Raw genomic sequence first — 18992 nt, forward strand, 5'->3', positions numbered from 1 at the left:
ATTAGTTTTTCTGCCACATCCAGTTGTACCATTCACTAAAGCTTGACTTTGGCTAGTGTCACATAATATAATGAAATGCAATCAACTTATATGTATCTGATGTGATGTGAAGATTATGGGTCTTTTCTCTATACGTTTCCTCTGAATTCAGCCTATGGTCTTTTTTGTTTGTTAGTTAGTTTGTTAGTTTGTTTGTTGGCTTTTGTTGTTGTATTTATATTCGAGAAATCCTGGACATTTAAGCCTGACAGTCTCAACACAACTACACTTAAATCCTGTCTTAGCATTTGGAAGCTGCTGTCCTGTCCTTTAATTACAAACAATAGTCTGCAGCCACACCGAATGATGTCAAAGATTAGGCTTGGGTCGGGGTAATAAATAAAACATAGGATCCTGAATTATGAATTTTCTTTGAGGGTGGAGGACCCGGAGCTTCTGTATCTTTAACAGTGAGGAGAGAGTGAGAGATGGGAGAGGCTGCGCGTGCACGGTTTCTTTTTCTCGCTCCGCGGCACCGGGAACGCGCAGTGGATCTCACACTCGCTGGAGAGGAAAAAAGCGACGGACCGAAACAGCTACTCACCGGGAAAATGTTCCCTCCACCGCCCTTCATCATTGCTGTCGACGCCTGCAAAAGTCATGTGAACAGATCCGCAACATTAAAGGACTCCAGTTTGTTCGACCATTAAACTTGTTTCAGAGGATTGTAAAACTCCAGGAAGTGATTAATAAGACACAGGAATTGAAGTTAACATTTTACAGGTAAGACGATTAAGTAGTTGATGCTATTACTACAGGTGAAAAGAAGCATTTACTTCAAGATAGATTTAAAAAGAAGTGGAAAACATCGCTCCGTAGGTTAATTGTAACTCTGTATCACAAGGGCATCTGTCCTTGTGATACTGACTGCAAAATACCTAGCTGTGCAAATTGATAATTTTGTAATTTAACTTTAATTACTGAAAGTCAAATGGTTTTGATTCATTGCAAAAATCTAATGTTGTATCACCATTAATAGTGCCAGTATGTCGAGAACCGATTGTGAAGGCGCGCTGAGAGAACACCTGACCCTGAAATTGCTGCAAACATGATAGACAGCATATGTGCATGCTTTTAAAACGTGTCCAACACTGCTATAAATATAAGTGAACATGCTGGTTTTTTGCAATGCATTGGTTAAGGTGCCCTGTAATTTAAAAATAAACTTTGCATGTGATCATTGGTATCAGATTGTGAGATATCAGCAGTTGATTTGTCTATGGTTGTTTTTGTTTTCAGTGTCTTTTATTTTGTAATGAAAATTGGAGTTGCATTAAAGAGCCTTGACGTAACCACACCACTAATTATGTTTAAGTGGATATTAGATGTAAAAGCTTTCCCATTGGATGTCTGCTGGAGTAATGGACATAATGAAGCGTATGTGCTTGCCTTCTAAAAATGTGCCTAATGTTTGATAATTAATGCTTGCAGGTGCAGAAAATGGCGGGACGGCTCCTTCAGCTCCTCGCCTTGTGGACTATCGTGGTCGACGTTGTGCAGTGCTGTCCAGAGCTATGCAGCTGCCAGGATAAAGTTGCCCACCAGGTTGCTGACTGTGCTTACAAAGACCTGCTGGTGGTCCCCCTGGGTCTGCCCTCCAACGTTACCACCATGAGCCTTTCTGCCAATAAAATCAAAATACTGAAAAGTAAAAGCTTCATCAATATCACACATGTCACCTCTCTCTGGCTGGCCCACAATGAGATAGTTACCATAGAAACGGACACCTTGGCCGCCCTCGTCCAGCTCCGCAACCTGGACATCAGCTACAACAAAATTGTGAACTTTCCATGGCAGGATCTGCTCAACCTTACAGGCCTGCAGCTTCTCAAAATGAACAACAATGAGATGCTGAACCTTCCTAAGGACGCCTTCTCCACTCTCAAAGAACTGAGGTCGCTGCGCATCAACAACAACAAGTTCACCACCATTGTGCAGGGCACCTTTAATGCTCTCATCTCCATGTCACACCTTCAGATTTTTAACAACCCCTTCACATGCTCCTGCAGCCTGGAGTGGCTGAGGGATTGGATTCTGACAACAAAGATTTCTGTCCCCGAGCCAAATTTAGTTTCATGCGAGGCCCCTGAACACCTGAAGGGCACAATGGTTACATTGATTCCCAAACTGGATTGCAAGGCCCCCACTGTCAAAATCTCCTATGAGCCCAACATTGAGAACACTGAGCTCTACGAGGGTTCAATGGTTATCTTAAATTGTGAGGCACTAGGCAGCCCCACACCACAGGTCAGCTGGGAGGTCACTGCAGGAAATCAGAATAATTTGTTCCCCTTGCCCTCTACTGGAGAGGCAAATGATGTGCCAATTAATGATAAAACGACCAACAATCGTTTCCTCATCTTTAGAAACGGCTCTCTCATCATCCCTCACATGAGCAAAAAAGAAGATGGGAATTACAGCTGCTCTGCAGTGAATGATTTAGGTAAAGCAGAGAGCGGTGTTAAACTGGCCATGACAGGCACCCCGAAAAGTGGCAGCGATTCAACGGTGGACAAGATCCGTCCATCTGTAAAAAAGCCAGAGCCCAAGATATCCAAAACTAATGACATAAACTGGACCAAGCCTGACGAAAAGACAAAGGGCAGTGCTGAAAGTTCATCAGACAAAAATGCTGTGACGGGGCAGGGTGATGGCTCAAAGAACCCCAACTTTGCAAGCAAGTGTGGCGTGAGAGAAAGCAGTGAATACATCACTAACCACGCCTTCAACCTGAGCTTGGATGACCTGAAGCAGTACACATTTGATTTTGGTGTTATTGCATTAGAAGTGTCGGAGACAGAGGCCAAAGTGCAGCTGAATCCCCTGCAGATTCCCAGCAGCAAATCTAACCTTCATCTGAGCCACACTGAATACCAGGAAACAGTCAATAAAGAAGCCATCGGGCTGTTACAGTCCTCGACCAGTAAAACCACACTGGACATGCTGTACCTCTGTGTAAATACAGGCAATGGACACTCCATGGTTCAGTGGTCCAATATAGAGGAGGGGGTTAACGCCTACCGCTTCCATGGTTTACAGCCTGGCACCAATTACACACTTTGTCTGACTTATGGGGGGCAGGACTGCCAAGTCCAAGTAGTGTTCACAACCAGGAAGAAGATCCCCTCCCTGCTCATCATTGTGGTTGTCAGCATTTTCCTACTGGGCCTGGCCACTGTTCCGTTACTGGGGGCCACCTGCTGCCATTTGTTGTACAAATACCAAGGGAAGACCTACAAGCTGATCATGAAGGCTCAGAATCCGGACCAGATGGAGAAACAAATGACTGGAGATTTTGATCCCAGGGCGTCTTTTGTGGAGTCAGAGAAAACCTTCGACCCCAGCGAGTTAGGAGAGGGGGAAGCCGATGGGGAGGACGGAGACGGAGAGGCTGATGGGAGCGTGGTGACGTCCATCCCCGGATCCTCATCCAAAACCAACCCGGAGGAGTTTGAGGTGGGCTCGGAGTACAGTGACAGGTTACCGCTGGGGGCAGAGGCAGTCAACATCTCGGAGGAGATCAACGGGAACTACAAGCAGCCCAGCCGCTGATCTCTGCGAGTACACTGTAACATATTTTACTTTAAGTAGCCTTACATCCAAGCAGGTAACTCACCCACCATTTATTCACGTGAACAACGATGGCTTATCATGCATAAAAAAGGTGGATCTTGTAATTGTTTTTACCTCAGAAAGTAGTCCGTCGATCACCTGAGATTGTGATTTGATTCATGTGGCATTTGTAGTCTACTGTACGGTTAAAATAAGCAACACGTTTACAATAAAAGCACAGATTTCTACAGTTTATAAGATCTTGAAACTGACAGGAAAGCAGCAAAAATGTTCTCTTTATGCAGGACAGTGACACACGGGCAATATTGTGCACACGGCGAGGTGCGGAGTTTGCCGGAGTTACGCGTATACTGAAAGGAGAAAAATATATTGAATCACCGTTTTGGAGATTACAAAAACAAAGTGCCATATGTTTTAAAGCTATTTAAAAAAAAAACTCACACCAGGGACCAATTGCTCTTACTTAACTGGGTCTGATGTGGATGAGAAATACATCTCATAGTTACCATCTCCTCAGGTGTCGCCACTCCGGCTCCGCTTTACGCATCCAGTCGCAGATTTGGATGAAGATTTTTCATTAAATGAAGTTCACACATGGGTGTCGGTGCTGATTTTCCCACTGTCATGCGAGTCAAAAAAATGGAAATATCACTCTTAACTGTGTTGTGCTTGACGGGAAATCCCAGGTTATTTACCAACAAAATGTTATTTGACGTAATGTAAGGCTTTACAAATGTGCGACTTTAACCAATTCATCCACGGGTGCTTGCTACTCTCGGTTTTTACAATGAACGTGTCCATGGCATGTCACACGTATTTCCTTGTGTGGTTTTTATTAGTGTAGTGTAGAGGACTTTAGATGTTACTGTCTAACTGTGATGTAAAGCCATGTGAATTTAAATTATTATTTTTTTTACGGTACATTTCTATGAAGCCTCAACGAAAGGGCGCACTGACTGTCTTGTAATTGGATATAGTGAGTTTTTGTGAACTGTTGTAAAACGAAACTAAAAACAAAACCAGTGACCTTTCAAGATTTTTTGATATCATTTTATGTAAGTGGAATTAATAAAAACATGAAACTATACCGACTATTTTCCTGATTTGTCTTGGACCTTGCGGATTATTTCAAGAAATAAATATAACATCCATTATTTAATGTAGGCCTTTCTGAAATAATCATTGTTTTAAAAAAATACAATCTATCAGTTGCCCAGTTAATTGAATTGTGCGTTTTTTCTTTAGTGCTTTTTTTTTTTTAATCATACGATCTTGGTTGGTTGGTCTGTCATATTTGTTTGATCAAATATAAAACAATAGACAGGCTTTTGAAGAGTGTTGAAGAAAGAGGTAAAGAGAAAAACTGCTGCGTTTGAAATCGGAGATCAGCACAAAGCCTCCCTTTGTCTTCACTTTGGCCCTGTACAGTTCATTTTGCAACACAAAGCATCAGCCGTACACCATGCATTTACATCAACCTGCCATAGAAACAAATATTTCAATACAAAGAGAAACTTTTGTTTAGCATTTATTTTCACAGTAATCAGAAGGACAATTCGGCTATTCGTATTTTCAGTCGCCGTTTTACATTTAGATGTAGAGAAATAACGATGTAAAGTTGTAGAATATCAGAAACCATAAAAGACAACAATAAGAAAACGCTGTTAGCAGCAAGTGGATTTGGATTTAAATATCTACAAATAAAACAGAAAAACAAACACTTTAATTAGTCTGGTAGTTCCTATTCCACAGGTTATTTAATTGCACCAAATGTGTACAATTGGAAAAAAAGGAATGTATTACCCTGTTTTGAAAATAGCTCATTATATAAATTCATAAATAGTTAAATGTTCTACATATTAATACTCTCTGAAAAAAGGGATGCTTCATTGAAATGCATGTCTGTGTGTTCAGTCTGAGCGACTACAAATCTGAATGATCTGTATGATAAAACCGGAATTATGTGATTAACCTACAGGTTGAAACACAAAGCAAACAAGTGCTCTCCCAAAATAAGCACACAAACGTGTTGAGAATGGCACATAATGAGTGTATTTGGACGAGATCAGTCAGCCACACAGGCTGAAGAGCACAAGTGGAAACACAATCAGACAGGAAAGGCTTGATGGATTCCTCAAAATGTGGCGCTGAATTGTAATAAGTGCACTTATTTCGGTGTCTAATTTGCCCAAAAAACCAGAAGACTTGGTACCTATCCTTAGGGTCACATTTGTGTTTAGTTGCTGGCAGCCACCTCCGTCTCCTTGGCTGCTGCCTCCTTTTTGCTCCCGTCCTTGGCGCTGCGGTTGAGGCTCCCATTCAGAAAGCTCTCAGTGGTCTGACGCTGGAAGTGCTTCCTGGTGCCCACCAGGGAGGGGTTGTTGACCAGCGTGTAGAGGAGCTGCCAGTGCCTGCGGGCCCTCTTTGCAGTGGACACTTTGTGCTGTGTCTTCTCCTGATTGACCAGCTGGATCCCTGAGGACATTTAAACATCATGATAGCACCTATGGTATGTCACGTATAAGCCCTATAAGATTTGTTTTTATCTTTTCTAAAATGGAACAGTACTTGGAGGCCACCAAGGACCAACTAGAAACTACAGAGAGAGTAATAATAGAAAGCAATCATATTCTAATCCTCTAAGCATAGTGGGAGCATATGGGCATGCCATTAACACTGAAAGCTTAAGCCCCTTGGGCCACATGAATACGAAACAGGCAATTATCATAGCTCATCTGTGTAATCAGCTACGCAATAACTAATGTCTGTAATACAATAGATTATTTCTGATAATGCATTGTTCTTTGGATGCAAACAACAAGTCCACTGCACATGTGTAATTGGACTCAGCTGTGTCGAGCTGAATTCCACAACAACAAATGAAGGCTGATGCATTTTCCTGCTAATTGGTCACTATAATGTATGTCTTCTTGTCACCACACGTGTAGGCGACTATCACTTCCTGTTTGAGCCCATACCATCACTGAAGATCAGCAACCAGCCTCAATGTAGCTATTTATATTCTTGTGTAAAATTACATAAATGATACATTGGGGGATTATCATGTATAATGGGGACCTATAGGACTCTACTGTCTCTTGTAGACAGAGGCCAAGGGCTCAGTGAGTGTGGGCACGCTGTGAAGGACAGCTGATTAGTTTATGACAGATCTGATTGAGACCAGCAGCAGGACTGTAAATTATTCCACACAAGACTCAATTTGCTCCTGACATATTAAATCACAACGGCTAAGCTTTCATTTCTTCTGTGCGTGCAAAACAGTGTGATGATCTGATTATGTGTTACAGTGACCTGCCACTGAATTCTAAACCTCTCTGGAGAAATTAAAACCTTAATATCAATGTAAATCTACCGTTTATCTCCAAAGCAAAGGGCTGGCAATATTCTAAATTTGAGTATTTGTTATGAAGAAGATCAAATCCAACAATGAGGTTATCCTTCAACAGGAATTGACTGTGTTCTTTTATAACAATAAACATCGACACTGTAGTATTTAAAATTAACTCCCCATAAAGCTTCCTGCTGCTGTTTATACGCATTAAAGCACCAAATGTTCATACCAATTGAAAAGATTTTTAAACAAATGCACTATTTACATATGTTGCAGGAACGTTTGCTTAAAACTACAGTGCACAGCTGTTTTGGCAACCAACCCTTTTTTTTTTTTTTAAATAAACTATATTTGTAACCAGTTTTTTTAGGAACGTTGCTTTTGGTCTATTCATGGATTTAGTTGATAATAAGAACAACAAAAGGAACAACTCAATTATTATTATCTTATTATCTTAAGTTATGAATACACTGAATGCATTGTGATTCGAATCATTAGCACTCAGGAAAAGTCTGTATGGTTTGGTGCTACAGACCCTCTTCAGCGTCCCGTGCCCTCTGTGGAGAACTACTCTCCTGGCCCCCGGCCTGCAGCAGCATCCCACAGAAGGCCTTCATCACCGGGTGGGACTGGCTCACCTCTATCTTCAGATAATGAGCATAGCAGCGGTAGGCTGTAGACAGACACAGGAGGGAGGGGGGGGGCGGTTACTCTGACTGGGCAAAAGCAATAAACACATGGGACTGCACCCCATGTAGGCTTTGAGGCAATCACACATAATAGGCCATACAATCACACCTTTTTTTCTTTTTAAACCACCTGCTTTTCCTGACAACAGATGTCTTAAATCTGCAGCCATTTCAGAGATCGGTGTGCAATTACAGTCCCGTGCACTGCACACAGAGAGTGAGTGGAAAGGATACGCATTTCTGGCCCGTAAGTGGGATCAGTGAAAGTGCATTTGCTCATAGTAAATTGCTTCTCTTTAAGCCTCCACAGTGAGAAAAAAATCACAGTGGCATCTACAAGGGTAAAAGCATAATGCTAATACCAGTGAATATGTTAACATCGTGTGTCTGAGAGTAAAAAGGAAACATGTAGGAAAATGTAAAATGTATCATTTACAATAAAACCGATTTGAATGTAGATGATATTACATGTGACACTTTGACCTGGTCAGCTAACCAGACAGTGACATCATGATGACCATCTGTACCTTGGCAGTGCCCCTCTCACCTGGGTCAAACGCCTCCACGTTGCGGTTAAGGAGACTGATATCCATGCGCCCCATGTGTACGATGTTGAACAGGGCTGTGATGATGATGCGCCACACTGCCAGCAGCACCCCGATCAGAACATTGACAGGAAACAGCAGGTACGTCAGCAGGAACAAATGCCCCTGTAACACAGGATAGGTTAAACATACCGGACCAGACTGCAATTAAAAACCATAAAACAACTGAACACGAGAAAATATATAGCAGCAACAACAACAAGTATAGTGACTCACCGGTTGTGTAAGTCTCGTGTGCCTGCAATTTTTTTTGATGAAGCAAAACCTGCCAGTGAGATGTTGAATCAACACAGCCAAGACAATCATCAGCCAAAAGGGCCTAAAGGGAGACAAATCAACCAATTAGACATCTCTTAATAAGAACGATGTTATTGTGGGTTAAAAAACGTATTTTAACCCACAGAACAATATATGACTAAAAGCCTTTTCTATGGCACCATACAGGCATCATGTTATGTTGTTGATTTAAACAGTTTCAGGTTTCAAATGTTCAAGAACTAAGAAAGCAGCCCCTTTCTACATTACCAACATGCATTTTTTAGGTTAAGTCAAATAGAACTGAAACTGAAATAATTTGACAACAGCGTGTTGTACTGCCTTAGTCATGCAGTCGGTGGACAGAGTGAGAAATATGACGACACTCACCACATGCTCAACAGGATCTGAAAAAGGATCAGATTCTCGCCGTGCAGTATCGGCATGATGATGAGGAAGACGGCGACCAGAAGGCAGAGGAAGAACACCATGGTTTGGATGATCATACCTGCAGAGAGGAGATCAGAGCTTTATGGCCTCAACGCTTACACCTTGTCCAGCATCCAACAGATCTACACTGCACACCCCTTCACCCCCATATCACTTTGAATGGAGGGGTGGGCAATAATAATAATAATAATTTCTCTTGGAAACCTCAAGAACAGATATTGAGAGTATCCATTCATGAACCACAAATAAAATCCTAAAAATATTCAAAGCTTAGTTTATGTTGATGGTACACACACAAAGAAACACACACCGACATAAAATGATTTGTGACCAGATAACTGAGTGATATTAATATGTCATGATGTTTTTAAAATGGACTGGCTGAGGCTACCTGGCCAAAGTGAATCATTTAAAAATATCTTCTCTGTTTAGTGGTTAATATGTAAAGTAGAGTACAACAAGAGATCTAAGGTTTAAAAGCAAAACAACATTTAAAAAATAAAAAAATGCTGGAAATATGTTTTGAAATCCTCATCACAATCTCTATTATTTATTTCTTCGCTTATAATATACTAAACTGCGCAAAGTCAATATATCCCCTGTGCCATAATCTGAATTCAACATTTCAGTCTGTGTAGTCATTTTATTTTTGCCTTTAACTGTTTACTGATGCCATTTGATATTGCATCTCTTTCGCTTCTGTAACACTAACACTCTCCCCGCAGTGGGGCTAATAAAGGATTACTTATCTTATGTTATCTATACTAACATGTGTAACTGTTACCGAGGAAAACATAAGCTGCAGTGAAGCTGGTGTATCCCATCCAACAGACCAGCGCTGGCCGTGAAGCCCTGATGCTTCTCTGGCCAGTTGTAAACATTGTAGATATCTCCTCTATACAGCCCCTTCAGGTTCGACCTACAGACGCAAAGACACAATCAAGACAATGCACCACTATGCAAACACTCATCAATAAATGCACAAATTGGGTAGCTAGCCGAAATCCAATTCAATACTCGACATGGAAACCCATTTATTTTAATACGGCGTAATTTATGGTAATGGCACAGTATTTCATTTCTTATCTTAATAGCCATTTTCAATTCTAGCGGCAGTTAACACTGAGTGAATGCTAGTCTGTCTCTCTGGATGATTAGTACTCTATTATGTTTTAATAACTCCTCTGTGAACCATAATGTTGTCATGAAGGAACCAGAATGAGAATCATGCGCATGATGCTTGGACCTTTTGGGAAAAGAATAGAAAACATGTCCTTTTCTCACACCTACCGATGCAGGACCATGGACCGCATGAGCATGGCCAGGCTCACCAAGCCGGAGACGGTCATCGCCGAGATAAAGCACACTACAGGACAGAGAGCACACAACGAACAGGTTGTTAACTGTGGGAGGAAGTCATTAATTGACAATTAGCATGGCAAATATATGTGCAACAAGCATTAGAGAACGATTATGTTAATGTTATGAGACACTAATGTGGCGTTAGGTTAACGGTAAGGTTCATTATTTGTGTAGCACATTACAGATACAAACCATTTAAAAGTGCTTTACATAAGCATTAACACACAATAAAATAAGCAAAACGTTAAGACACTTCATAAAGAGATAAAAGGTAGTTCAATAGAGTTAGTTGAAGCTGCAAGACGTGCAGAAGTGTAACAATGAGATGTTGTTAAATGACCCTATGGTAAAAAGAAAGGTTTTTAGCTTCGATATATAAAGAGTAATGTCTACAGGGTTAGGGCAGACATAAACACTCAAAGCTACATTTACATGTTTTGTTCTGACACCGGTAATAATGTGTACTCGTGTCCAAGATGATCTGAGATCTCTTGGTGGCTGGTAGAGCAGCATGTCAGACATGTGTTGTGGTCCCAAACCATTCAGCGTGACTATACAAGCTTGTGTATATTCTGGATATTTCATATGACTAATTGGGTGTGTCTGGTTTCACTCACCTTCTACACACCACATGTAATGTGTAACTATTCTAACCACTTCATGTTTGTCTGGAGACAGCATAATCTTGAAGCCAGCTAAAACGTTGGCGATGTCTTCATCGACTCCTGAGCGGGCGGTCTGGAGAGGAGGCACCACGGCTGAGATCAGAAGAAGGCCCACCTACACAAAAAGCAAAAACAAGTAATTAATTAACAAATGGAAATTATATTATTATTTGGATCATCACCTGCTGATTAGCTGACAAGGAGGTGAATACAGTGTGTAGCTAAAGGTGTCTACTGACAGACTTTCTTTATTATAATTGTAGATATTGCACTTACCTGATACAGGGTAATAAATGACACCACGCCAGATATAGCCAACTTCAGAGGAAAACGGAAAGCTGTTTGGAAAAGAAAAAAAGTTTTAGGACATAAGACCTTGAACATGACCAGCCGTAACACAAGAGCAAAAGGACATGCTTACCTTCCTCTGGTGTATAAATGTATGACTTCACGGCATCAATTATCCTTTGATGGAGCTTTGGCGTTTCAGTGCTGGATGTGCTGAGGTGAAAGGTAGACAGAGAAACACATTTACACTAAACTGCAATGAATTCATGGGATTAGGAAACTAGCGAATAAACGAGACAGTTTATCCACCAAGCTTACATACATAAAATATATATTTTAAAAAGAAGAAGCAAGCATTCTTAACAAATGGAGGAAAAATTGATAATTTATCTGGATTTAAATCATCATAAATCTCAGCATGACACATTGGTAATTTGCATTGACTATGTGAGGAAACAATTCGTTTTACAAACAGGGCAGCAATCTATTTCCTGTGGATAGTCTTCCTTCCACACTATCATTGATCATTCTATTGTAATAAATATAGTTTGCATTTCATTTTCTAAGAAATGTGTTCACTTGGATCACTAAAAATGTATTACAGAAGGATGGGCTACAATAAAGGCAGGGAGTTATTTCATCCTCTTTAAAATGATATTATTTCACACCCTTCAAACTGTTAAAATGGATTTGAAATAATATAATACATGTTGGTTGTAACAAGGATTTGAGCACATTATAGGTGTTTAGTAGGCTTGCCTCTTGCTATTAGAAATCCGCACAAGAAACAATGTCTACCAGAGCCGTGCCCTTAATCTCTCAAGCTTCATTAAAAAGTAACATCCAGCTAAACAAGTTCTGTTCATCCGAGTCTTTAGTTTTAGGAAAATAGTTCCCACTGCTGCTGTGATTAAAGGCTCGATGTATTTGTCATTTGCAAAAATGTTTAGTCGAAGGATAAACATAATAATAATATGCGTCACTGAAAACAGATACAAAATTCTCACCTGATTTTGGTAGGCTTCTTCTTAAGGATTTTCTTCACATAGTCGTTATAGTAACTGCTGCTGAGATCCTAAGAAATGGAAACCATGTTAAAAAACAATTAAAGTAAATAGTAAGAAGGTTAGTTGGGCAAAGCATAGTGTATTTGGGTTAGGATTGCTTCAAACTGTTAAACTCCTTTGAACATATAAGGCATTTGGCACTGTACAAACCTAAACATAACTTTTTAATTTAACATGAGGAAAAAGCATTGCTAACAAACTAAGCCTCTTTAAGATAAGTGTCTGTGTATATTTATGGTGTAAGGCACGTTGCTGTGGGGTGTAGCAGAGAAGGAGGGGGGAGTCTGTTAAACTCGAGGCAATCGCCTCACCCTCTCTTCCCACCCATAGAGACTAGCATCAAATAAACACAGCATTGTTTTGCCTTGTGAAACAACAAGGCAACCTTTTCATAATCTGATCAAGAACATAACGGAAACCAATTATGTCAAATCTACCTAAAATGATTATACTTGCATGCTGCGTTGGACTTCACATTTTCCCTCAGCCTAGACTGTATGAGCACGGTAAGCCCCTTGATTAGCAGGCGGCTTTCATAAGTTCCACACGTGCACAGATTCAGAAGAAATGTGCGTCACAGGGAGGGTTTTTTAATAGTTCAGGCCTACGTGGAAGTTGACTACTTATGAATCAACATAGACACAGGCCAAACAATTAGTGCCATAAGGGCTGTTCAATCAACCTGAAGCAGGCATGGCAAACTTACCTCTGTTGCATTGTTCTTTTCTGTGCCCTGCAAGCCCTTGAATAGGAAAAGGGATACTGGAAACTAAGGAATGCCAGGCAAGCTATCTGGGGCAGGCTGGAGAACAGGGAGTAGTGTTTGTGTATCTGCAAAGGAATAAAAGAAGACTTTAAATCACCAAGCAACTTGTTTTGAGAGTTTTGCAGTGACACAGTAAAACTATGTTGGATTGACTAAGACAGGGGAACACATGGCTTTGTTTGTTGTGGTGGGAGTCTGCATATTGGCCAAATGGGATCCCAACAACAACACACACATCTGAAAACTGTATTGATCTATTCATTATGATTTAGGGCCATAGAAAATGCATTTACATCAAATGATGTGATCTACTAGCGTGCACATGTTCTTCATGTTAAGAAAGGTATATTATATGTTATTATATATATGACGTTAATTAAAATGTATCGTCACTGTTAAGCAATAGAATGGATGTCTCTTTTACTGACACGCACTAAACTGATTAACTGTGTCAAAGCTTCTAGATTAAGTCCAACAGACAGGGGAACAAATAGTTTGGAGTCGTAGACATTCATGCACAGAAAACCTAAACAATATGGATCTTGCACTTAATCTGGGATAGGATAAGGTTAACCATGAATCCACGAATTCCTGTGTAAAGCCTGATATTCATCTTTTCAAATCACATCTCTTACTTCAAACCAGCTTTAATGAATGAGACAAGGAAACAACTCATACAGATGACAAAAAAGTGCCGATTAATCCAATGATAATGTAGAAAATCTTCATGAATCTCTCGCTGTCTCATACTTACCAGAGGTGTTCTCGGACAGTCTATTTTCTGCCAGACCAGAACACCAAAGTGCGTCCAGGACAAGAGGCTACCAAGAACATAGCCAACTTTATTATGCAAAGTGCCACATGCCAGGAGAGGGTAGTATAGTGCGGGGTAGTAGAAGATTCCCAGGATCACCCAGTTCTCTGCAAACAGAACAAAAGTGAAGACACACAGCATCAAAGCAATATAACTGATTTGGTATTTACCAAAACAAGGGACACAAGATTGAAACTTTGACAAATAATTCTGCTTCGCTGTTAAGATTAATAAACCTTTTCTTAGACATGTGTGTGGTAGTGACTATAAGATTGAGATAAGAATTAAGATCTAACTCTGCTGAACCTTGTACTGTTTGGGGATTGTGTAAAGTAGAAAGGAACAAACTCTTTCTAGTCAATTCTTATGTAATATCAATTCAGAAAAAAGTTAAAAACAACAGGGTCACATGGAAACAAACTAATCCAATTACATAACAGATATTTTACAAAATATAGAATTTTTTGTACGCATTTGAGGGTCTAATATTATAACAGACCCTTTCTTTTATCTACTTGTGTAACATAAGGGCAGTGCATCATCTTAACTACTGAGGTAAACATTCAAACGTGGCTATAGAAGATTTATAGTCGGTGTAAAAAGTGAATAAAGAAAGGCTGATGCTAGAGAAGAGCCAAGGTGACCTCCTCACGTTTATTCTCCGTGTCTGTTGTGAAGGGGAGGGGGTTTGGCGATATGATCAGGCCCCACAGTTTGCACAGCAGCACTCCAAACACAGCCACTGCTAGGCCCTTGTGCTGCGTATGATCCAGGAAGTTGACCGGACTGTGAAATCAAGCGGCAGGTATTTTGAGCCCACACGTTACCCGCCTCACGTTTGGATGAAACGGTTACTGAGCAGAGATGACACACATTTCAAAACGGCAAACTAACATCCTCACATAAAGATGTTCTACCTTCCAGGTTGTTCTTGACATCCGTTAATGTCAGTAAAGTGAAATAGACTACATGACTTGTTTGAGTTAGGAAAATACATCAGAGTTTTCCAACTCAACTAATCCAAGAAAGGTTCACAGATGAATGATCTCATCAGCACCCACCTCCAAAAAACACAATTTACACATTCACACCTACAAGTGACCCTTTAAGACCACTGTTTTATCTTTTGGCCACTGAGCAGATTAAAGGGCTAATTCCTGGAGGTTATACCAGCCAGTCAAAAGATTTAAGAAGGGCCCTAATGCTTTAAAATGATTTCCTTGCTGTGTTGTGTTAAAGGCTTTTTGGGAAACAAAAGTCATGATTTTACTGAGCTAAAAATCGCCTTTATTAAATGAAAAGCTAATGGTTCTTATTGCATCTATGTTTCTATATTGTTTATCTTCTCATGTAAATTCTATAGTTTCAACAGTATTCATTCTGAATGTGTTTACTCATTTAACCATGGTGTTCATTGTCATTAAAGAACAAAGAGATATAGAGCCTCACCTGAGTAAACCTGGGAGTCCTTTCTGTCTGTTGCCCACTTTCCGTTGTCTGGCTAAGATTGCTAGGATCAGCATGACCACGAGCTAAGAGGAGAAGATACATCAGTTAGCATTATCTGCAGAGTAGCATGCAGCGGCGGGCTCCCCAGGGGGCAAGCATCACTCTGCTTCTCACTCAAAATGAGTTGATGCCACAATGGGCCAAACTCCAATCTGTCTCATTAGTGCTCCCCATGGATGTGGTCTGAATGAATTGTCATCAGTCAGGATCACTGACCAGGGAGAGTTCAATGACCTGTGACACATTCAGGAAACACCCTGTGCTCTAAATTGGACCATCTTTGAAACAGACATCAGAAGAAGGAAATGAAGGAAGTGCATACCAAGAAACATCATTAGGAAACATGGCTTGATTATGTGTAATGCTAAGCAAAATGGTTACGATAAGGAACATTAACAGAACTCATAATGGTGAGTGAGGAAAATGTACCATTATGGCCATAGAGCTACATTGGTATATCACTTAATTATATTATATATATTCATATTTGAGATGTATTAATTGATGTCTATGATATAACTCTAAATAACTTGGAGAGCAACTGTATTATACTGCATATATAAGTCTGCATTAAAGAGGATAGGCATATACAATTATTTCGTTTTTTCCAGATCTACACCTGAATCTGGATCAAAACCCCTGAACAAGAGCCCTTCAATCCATTTAATTATATAATATATTTTTTAGAGATATCTAGCTAACTATTAGCCAAGCAAACTTTGAGAACTGACAACATTAGACAGGATTGACTATGACAGCCAAACCTTGCATAGCTTTATTACAGGAAAGAAAACAATCATCTTTCATAAAACATGTATGTCTGTCAAGGTGTAATATAATAGTAATCACACTGAAGGAATGAGTGTGAGGTTGCAACAGGAAATCAGACTTACAGATATCGCAGTGATGCAAATGTGGTAGAGCCTGTCATCAGCGGTAGGGTCACATGGAGGGATTATTCTTAAAAAAAGGAACAAAACACTCACACATGATGAAAACAATCAAACTTTAGACTCGAGGATTTGAGTCACTGAGCAGACCCACACCTCACTAACCTTGCACACGTCACTGTGGAGACTATTTGCGGCTGGAAACTTTGTGGCTGAAATCGTTCAGCAGAGATTTGCATTTAAACGGATTGGTATCAGCGTGACACAGGAAAACAACAAATTCCAATGTTCACGTTCCTGTACACTAGAAGAGCTGGAATGCCTGGTCATGGGGTAGTATTTACAAATCTCAGCTTTTCAAAGCTGGGGGACTTACAGTATTAATACATAAAACTATATACAATGTATTGTTCCTGATAACACCAGTTGTTTTTCTTCTTTTCAAAACAGTATTTTAATTGTCCAACCAATGTGTGAAATTGTAACTCAGAGAGCAGAGTGTTTGTAAATGAATTAAGGAAATGTCAAGATTTCTTGAGTCAGAGTCAACTGTTGAGGAATCAGAGCAGGATGTTTAGGTATTTAAAAATCAGCTAGCTAAAATAAAGTGTGCTACAGTAGTGGCAACATGAAAGCTTTTCAACCAAAACTCAACACAGTCTTTTCATTTACAGGCAGATATTTATTAGCTCAACATGGAGGCTAATGATAAATTACACGAGTTAGATCGGTCATATTTGTGTCATATTACTCACCTGAGGCCATTATTGAGTACTAATATTCTTTCTATTCAACAGTCTGTGCCATTGTATATATAGTAATGCAATATAGGTGTAAGAAACACCCTAAAAATAACTGGAAATACTGCCCTGTTGCATTGTGGGATGGGCCACGAGCAAAGGATGATGCCTGCATCAGCTTTGGGTTTGGGTTTTTATGCTGTTGTACCACATCTTTACTTTTTGTGGGTGAAAAAAATACAGTAAAACATTTATAAAAAGTGAGTTGTTTTGGGTTGAAAACACTTATTTTGTTTATACTGTCAAACTTTTTTGGGGGGAAAAACTGACATAACGTGCATTCTTGAGGCATCATAATGAGACACGCTGGTACTGTGTGCCAAGTTGCCATCTTCTATCTCAATGAGAGCTGTAAAGTTGGTAAGACTTTGAAACTTTTGAGAAAAACCTAAATATGGACACACTGATTTTTACATGATAGTAAGTTGTAGACAAACAACTAAAGCATACAAAACTAAGTGTATATTTTTTTCTAAAAGCATTAATCATAAGTCTACTGAAAGACTATAAGAAAGTACTCACTCTGCTTCAATTTTGGATGGCACAGGACCCAGGTCTGGGTACTCATAGTCCAGGAATTCATTCTTATCCATTGTGTCTCTTTTTTAAACAGGTCTAAAGTCTTAAAAGGGAGGCTGAAGACCTGTTAACCAGGATATCTCAGGCGACACACCGCTAAGATCCCCTTGAATGGAGAGATAAAATGTCCCAAGTCCCACGTCGGACTCCGTCGTTGCAGCAGAGGCTTCCTTGCTTCCCTGTGTTTGGTGTCGTCTCACTCTGGCTCTGTTACTCTCCCTCACAGGCGGTTTTCAGGTGCCCTCGTCCCACGGTGGAGCTGAGAGTAATGTGACAGGTCCTTGCTGCAGCGTGCTGCCACAACCCTGCAAAGGCCCTTTTTCAGCTGAGGGTAACCAACACACTGGGATCCTGGGGAGAGAGTGAGAGGGGGGCAGTGTGTGAAAGGACATGTTGAGATCTGGGCAGCCAATCTGGAGGGCCACCTGCGGCTTACTGGGATTACATCTACTTTTGGGGTTGTGTTATTGGACCTGTGGCCGATGGCGGAAGGGGTCAGATGTGCAGTTATAAAACTCAAGCTAGGGTTGTGTGGGAAGCTGGGAGTGATGGGCCTTTTCCATCGGGCCAGTGTTCCTCATTGATAACAGGGAAATCTCATGATGTTCCTCATAGTCATGGATCACTTTTTGTGAAAGGCCAAATGGAGCCAAACAATGGAAGAAGTTTAAAGGACAGGCAGTGACACTTCAACACAACTCTGTATCTTCAGACTGATAAGGATCAAGGAAGGGTTTATTCAACCCAGTATTTTGTCTACAGCAGGTCAATTAAGATAAAGATGTTCAAGGGCATGTTCACGTGAAAATAGTTTTTAAAACCAGATACCTGCATCTTTTATGTTCATTTTTCTTTATAAGTTTACAAGAAAAACATGACTTATCCGAAATGTGACAATAGGTGATTTCCAGATAGCAACACAAGTAATCCTGTGAACAATCGATAAAGATCATACACAGATAATGAGAACCGTAAATCTAAATTTCTATGCGGATATGAGGACATGATATGTGAATGAGCTGGATTTAACAACAGGTGCAGTCACAATGCCCTGAGGGAAGAAATGTCAACCAAGCCTTTTTTCCCCATTCCTGTGGTGTCAGCTTATAAAACACAAACAATATCCCACAATAATCATCGACAACTCTCCATCGTATGGACCTAAAAAGGAGCATGATGACTACAGTATTTAATCATTACAGCTGTCTCAATCATAACATACATTTAATTCATTCATTATCATGCAAAGATAAGCAATCCAAATGTCAAGTTTATGAGGATTTGCAGAA

General features: G+C 40.3%; 2 protein-coding genes across 2 annotated transcripts in view; one reads left to right on the forward strand and one right to left on the reverse strand.

Annotated features, from left to right (window-relative positions):
- The first annotated feature begins 520 nt into the window (after positions 1-520).
- On the forward strand, positions 521-4697 carry islr2 (immunoglobulin superfamily containing leucine-rich repeat 2). The gene is made up of 2 exons (XM_034084474.1): positions 521-762; positions 1471-4697. Exon 2 carries the CDS (start codon positions 1480-1482, stop codon positions 3589-3591), a length of 2112 nt encoding a protein of 703 aa, XP_033940365.1. The 5' UTR covers positions 521-762; positions 1471-1479; the 3' UTR covers positions 3592-4697.
- A 427-nt stretch (positions 4698-5124) lies between these two features.
- The window catches only part of stra6 (signaling receptor and transporter of retinol STRA6), a 16111-nt gene continuing 2243 nt past the window's right edge, over positions 5125-18992 (reverse strand). Inside the window, 20 exon segments of the mRNA XM_034084261.2 lie at positions 5125-6087; positions 7500-7637; positions 8201-8363; positions 8471-8500; positions 8502-8577; positions 8904-9021; positions 9748-9829; positions 9831-9882; positions 10254-10329; positions 10943-11105; positions 11267-11328; positions 11412-11491; positions 12286-12353; positions 13052-13101; positions 13104-13176; positions 13866-14032; positions 14578-14711; positions 15375-15457; positions 16328-16394; positions 17647-18054. Of these exon segments, the coding sequence (XP_033940152.1) occupies positions 5849-6087; positions 7500-7637; positions 8201-8363; positions 8471-8500; positions 8502-8577; positions 8904-9021; positions 9748-9829; positions 9831-9882; positions 10254-10329; positions 10943-11105; positions 11267-11328; positions 11412-11491; positions 12286-12353; positions 13052-13101; positions 13104-13176; positions 13866-14032; positions 14578-14711; positions 15375-15457; positions 16328-16394; positions 17647-17717 (1992 nt within the window). The 5' untranslated portion in view covers positions 17718-18054 and the 3' untranslated portion in view covers positions 5125-5848.

This window comes from Pseudochaenichthys georgianus, chromosome 6, assembly GCF_902827115.2.
Source record: "Pseudochaenichthys georgianus chromosome 6, fPseGeo1.2, whole genome shotgun sequence".
Lineage (NCBI taxonomy): Eukaryota > Metazoa > Chordata > Actinopteri > Perciformes > Channichthyidae > Pseudochaenichthys > Pseudochaenichthys georgianus.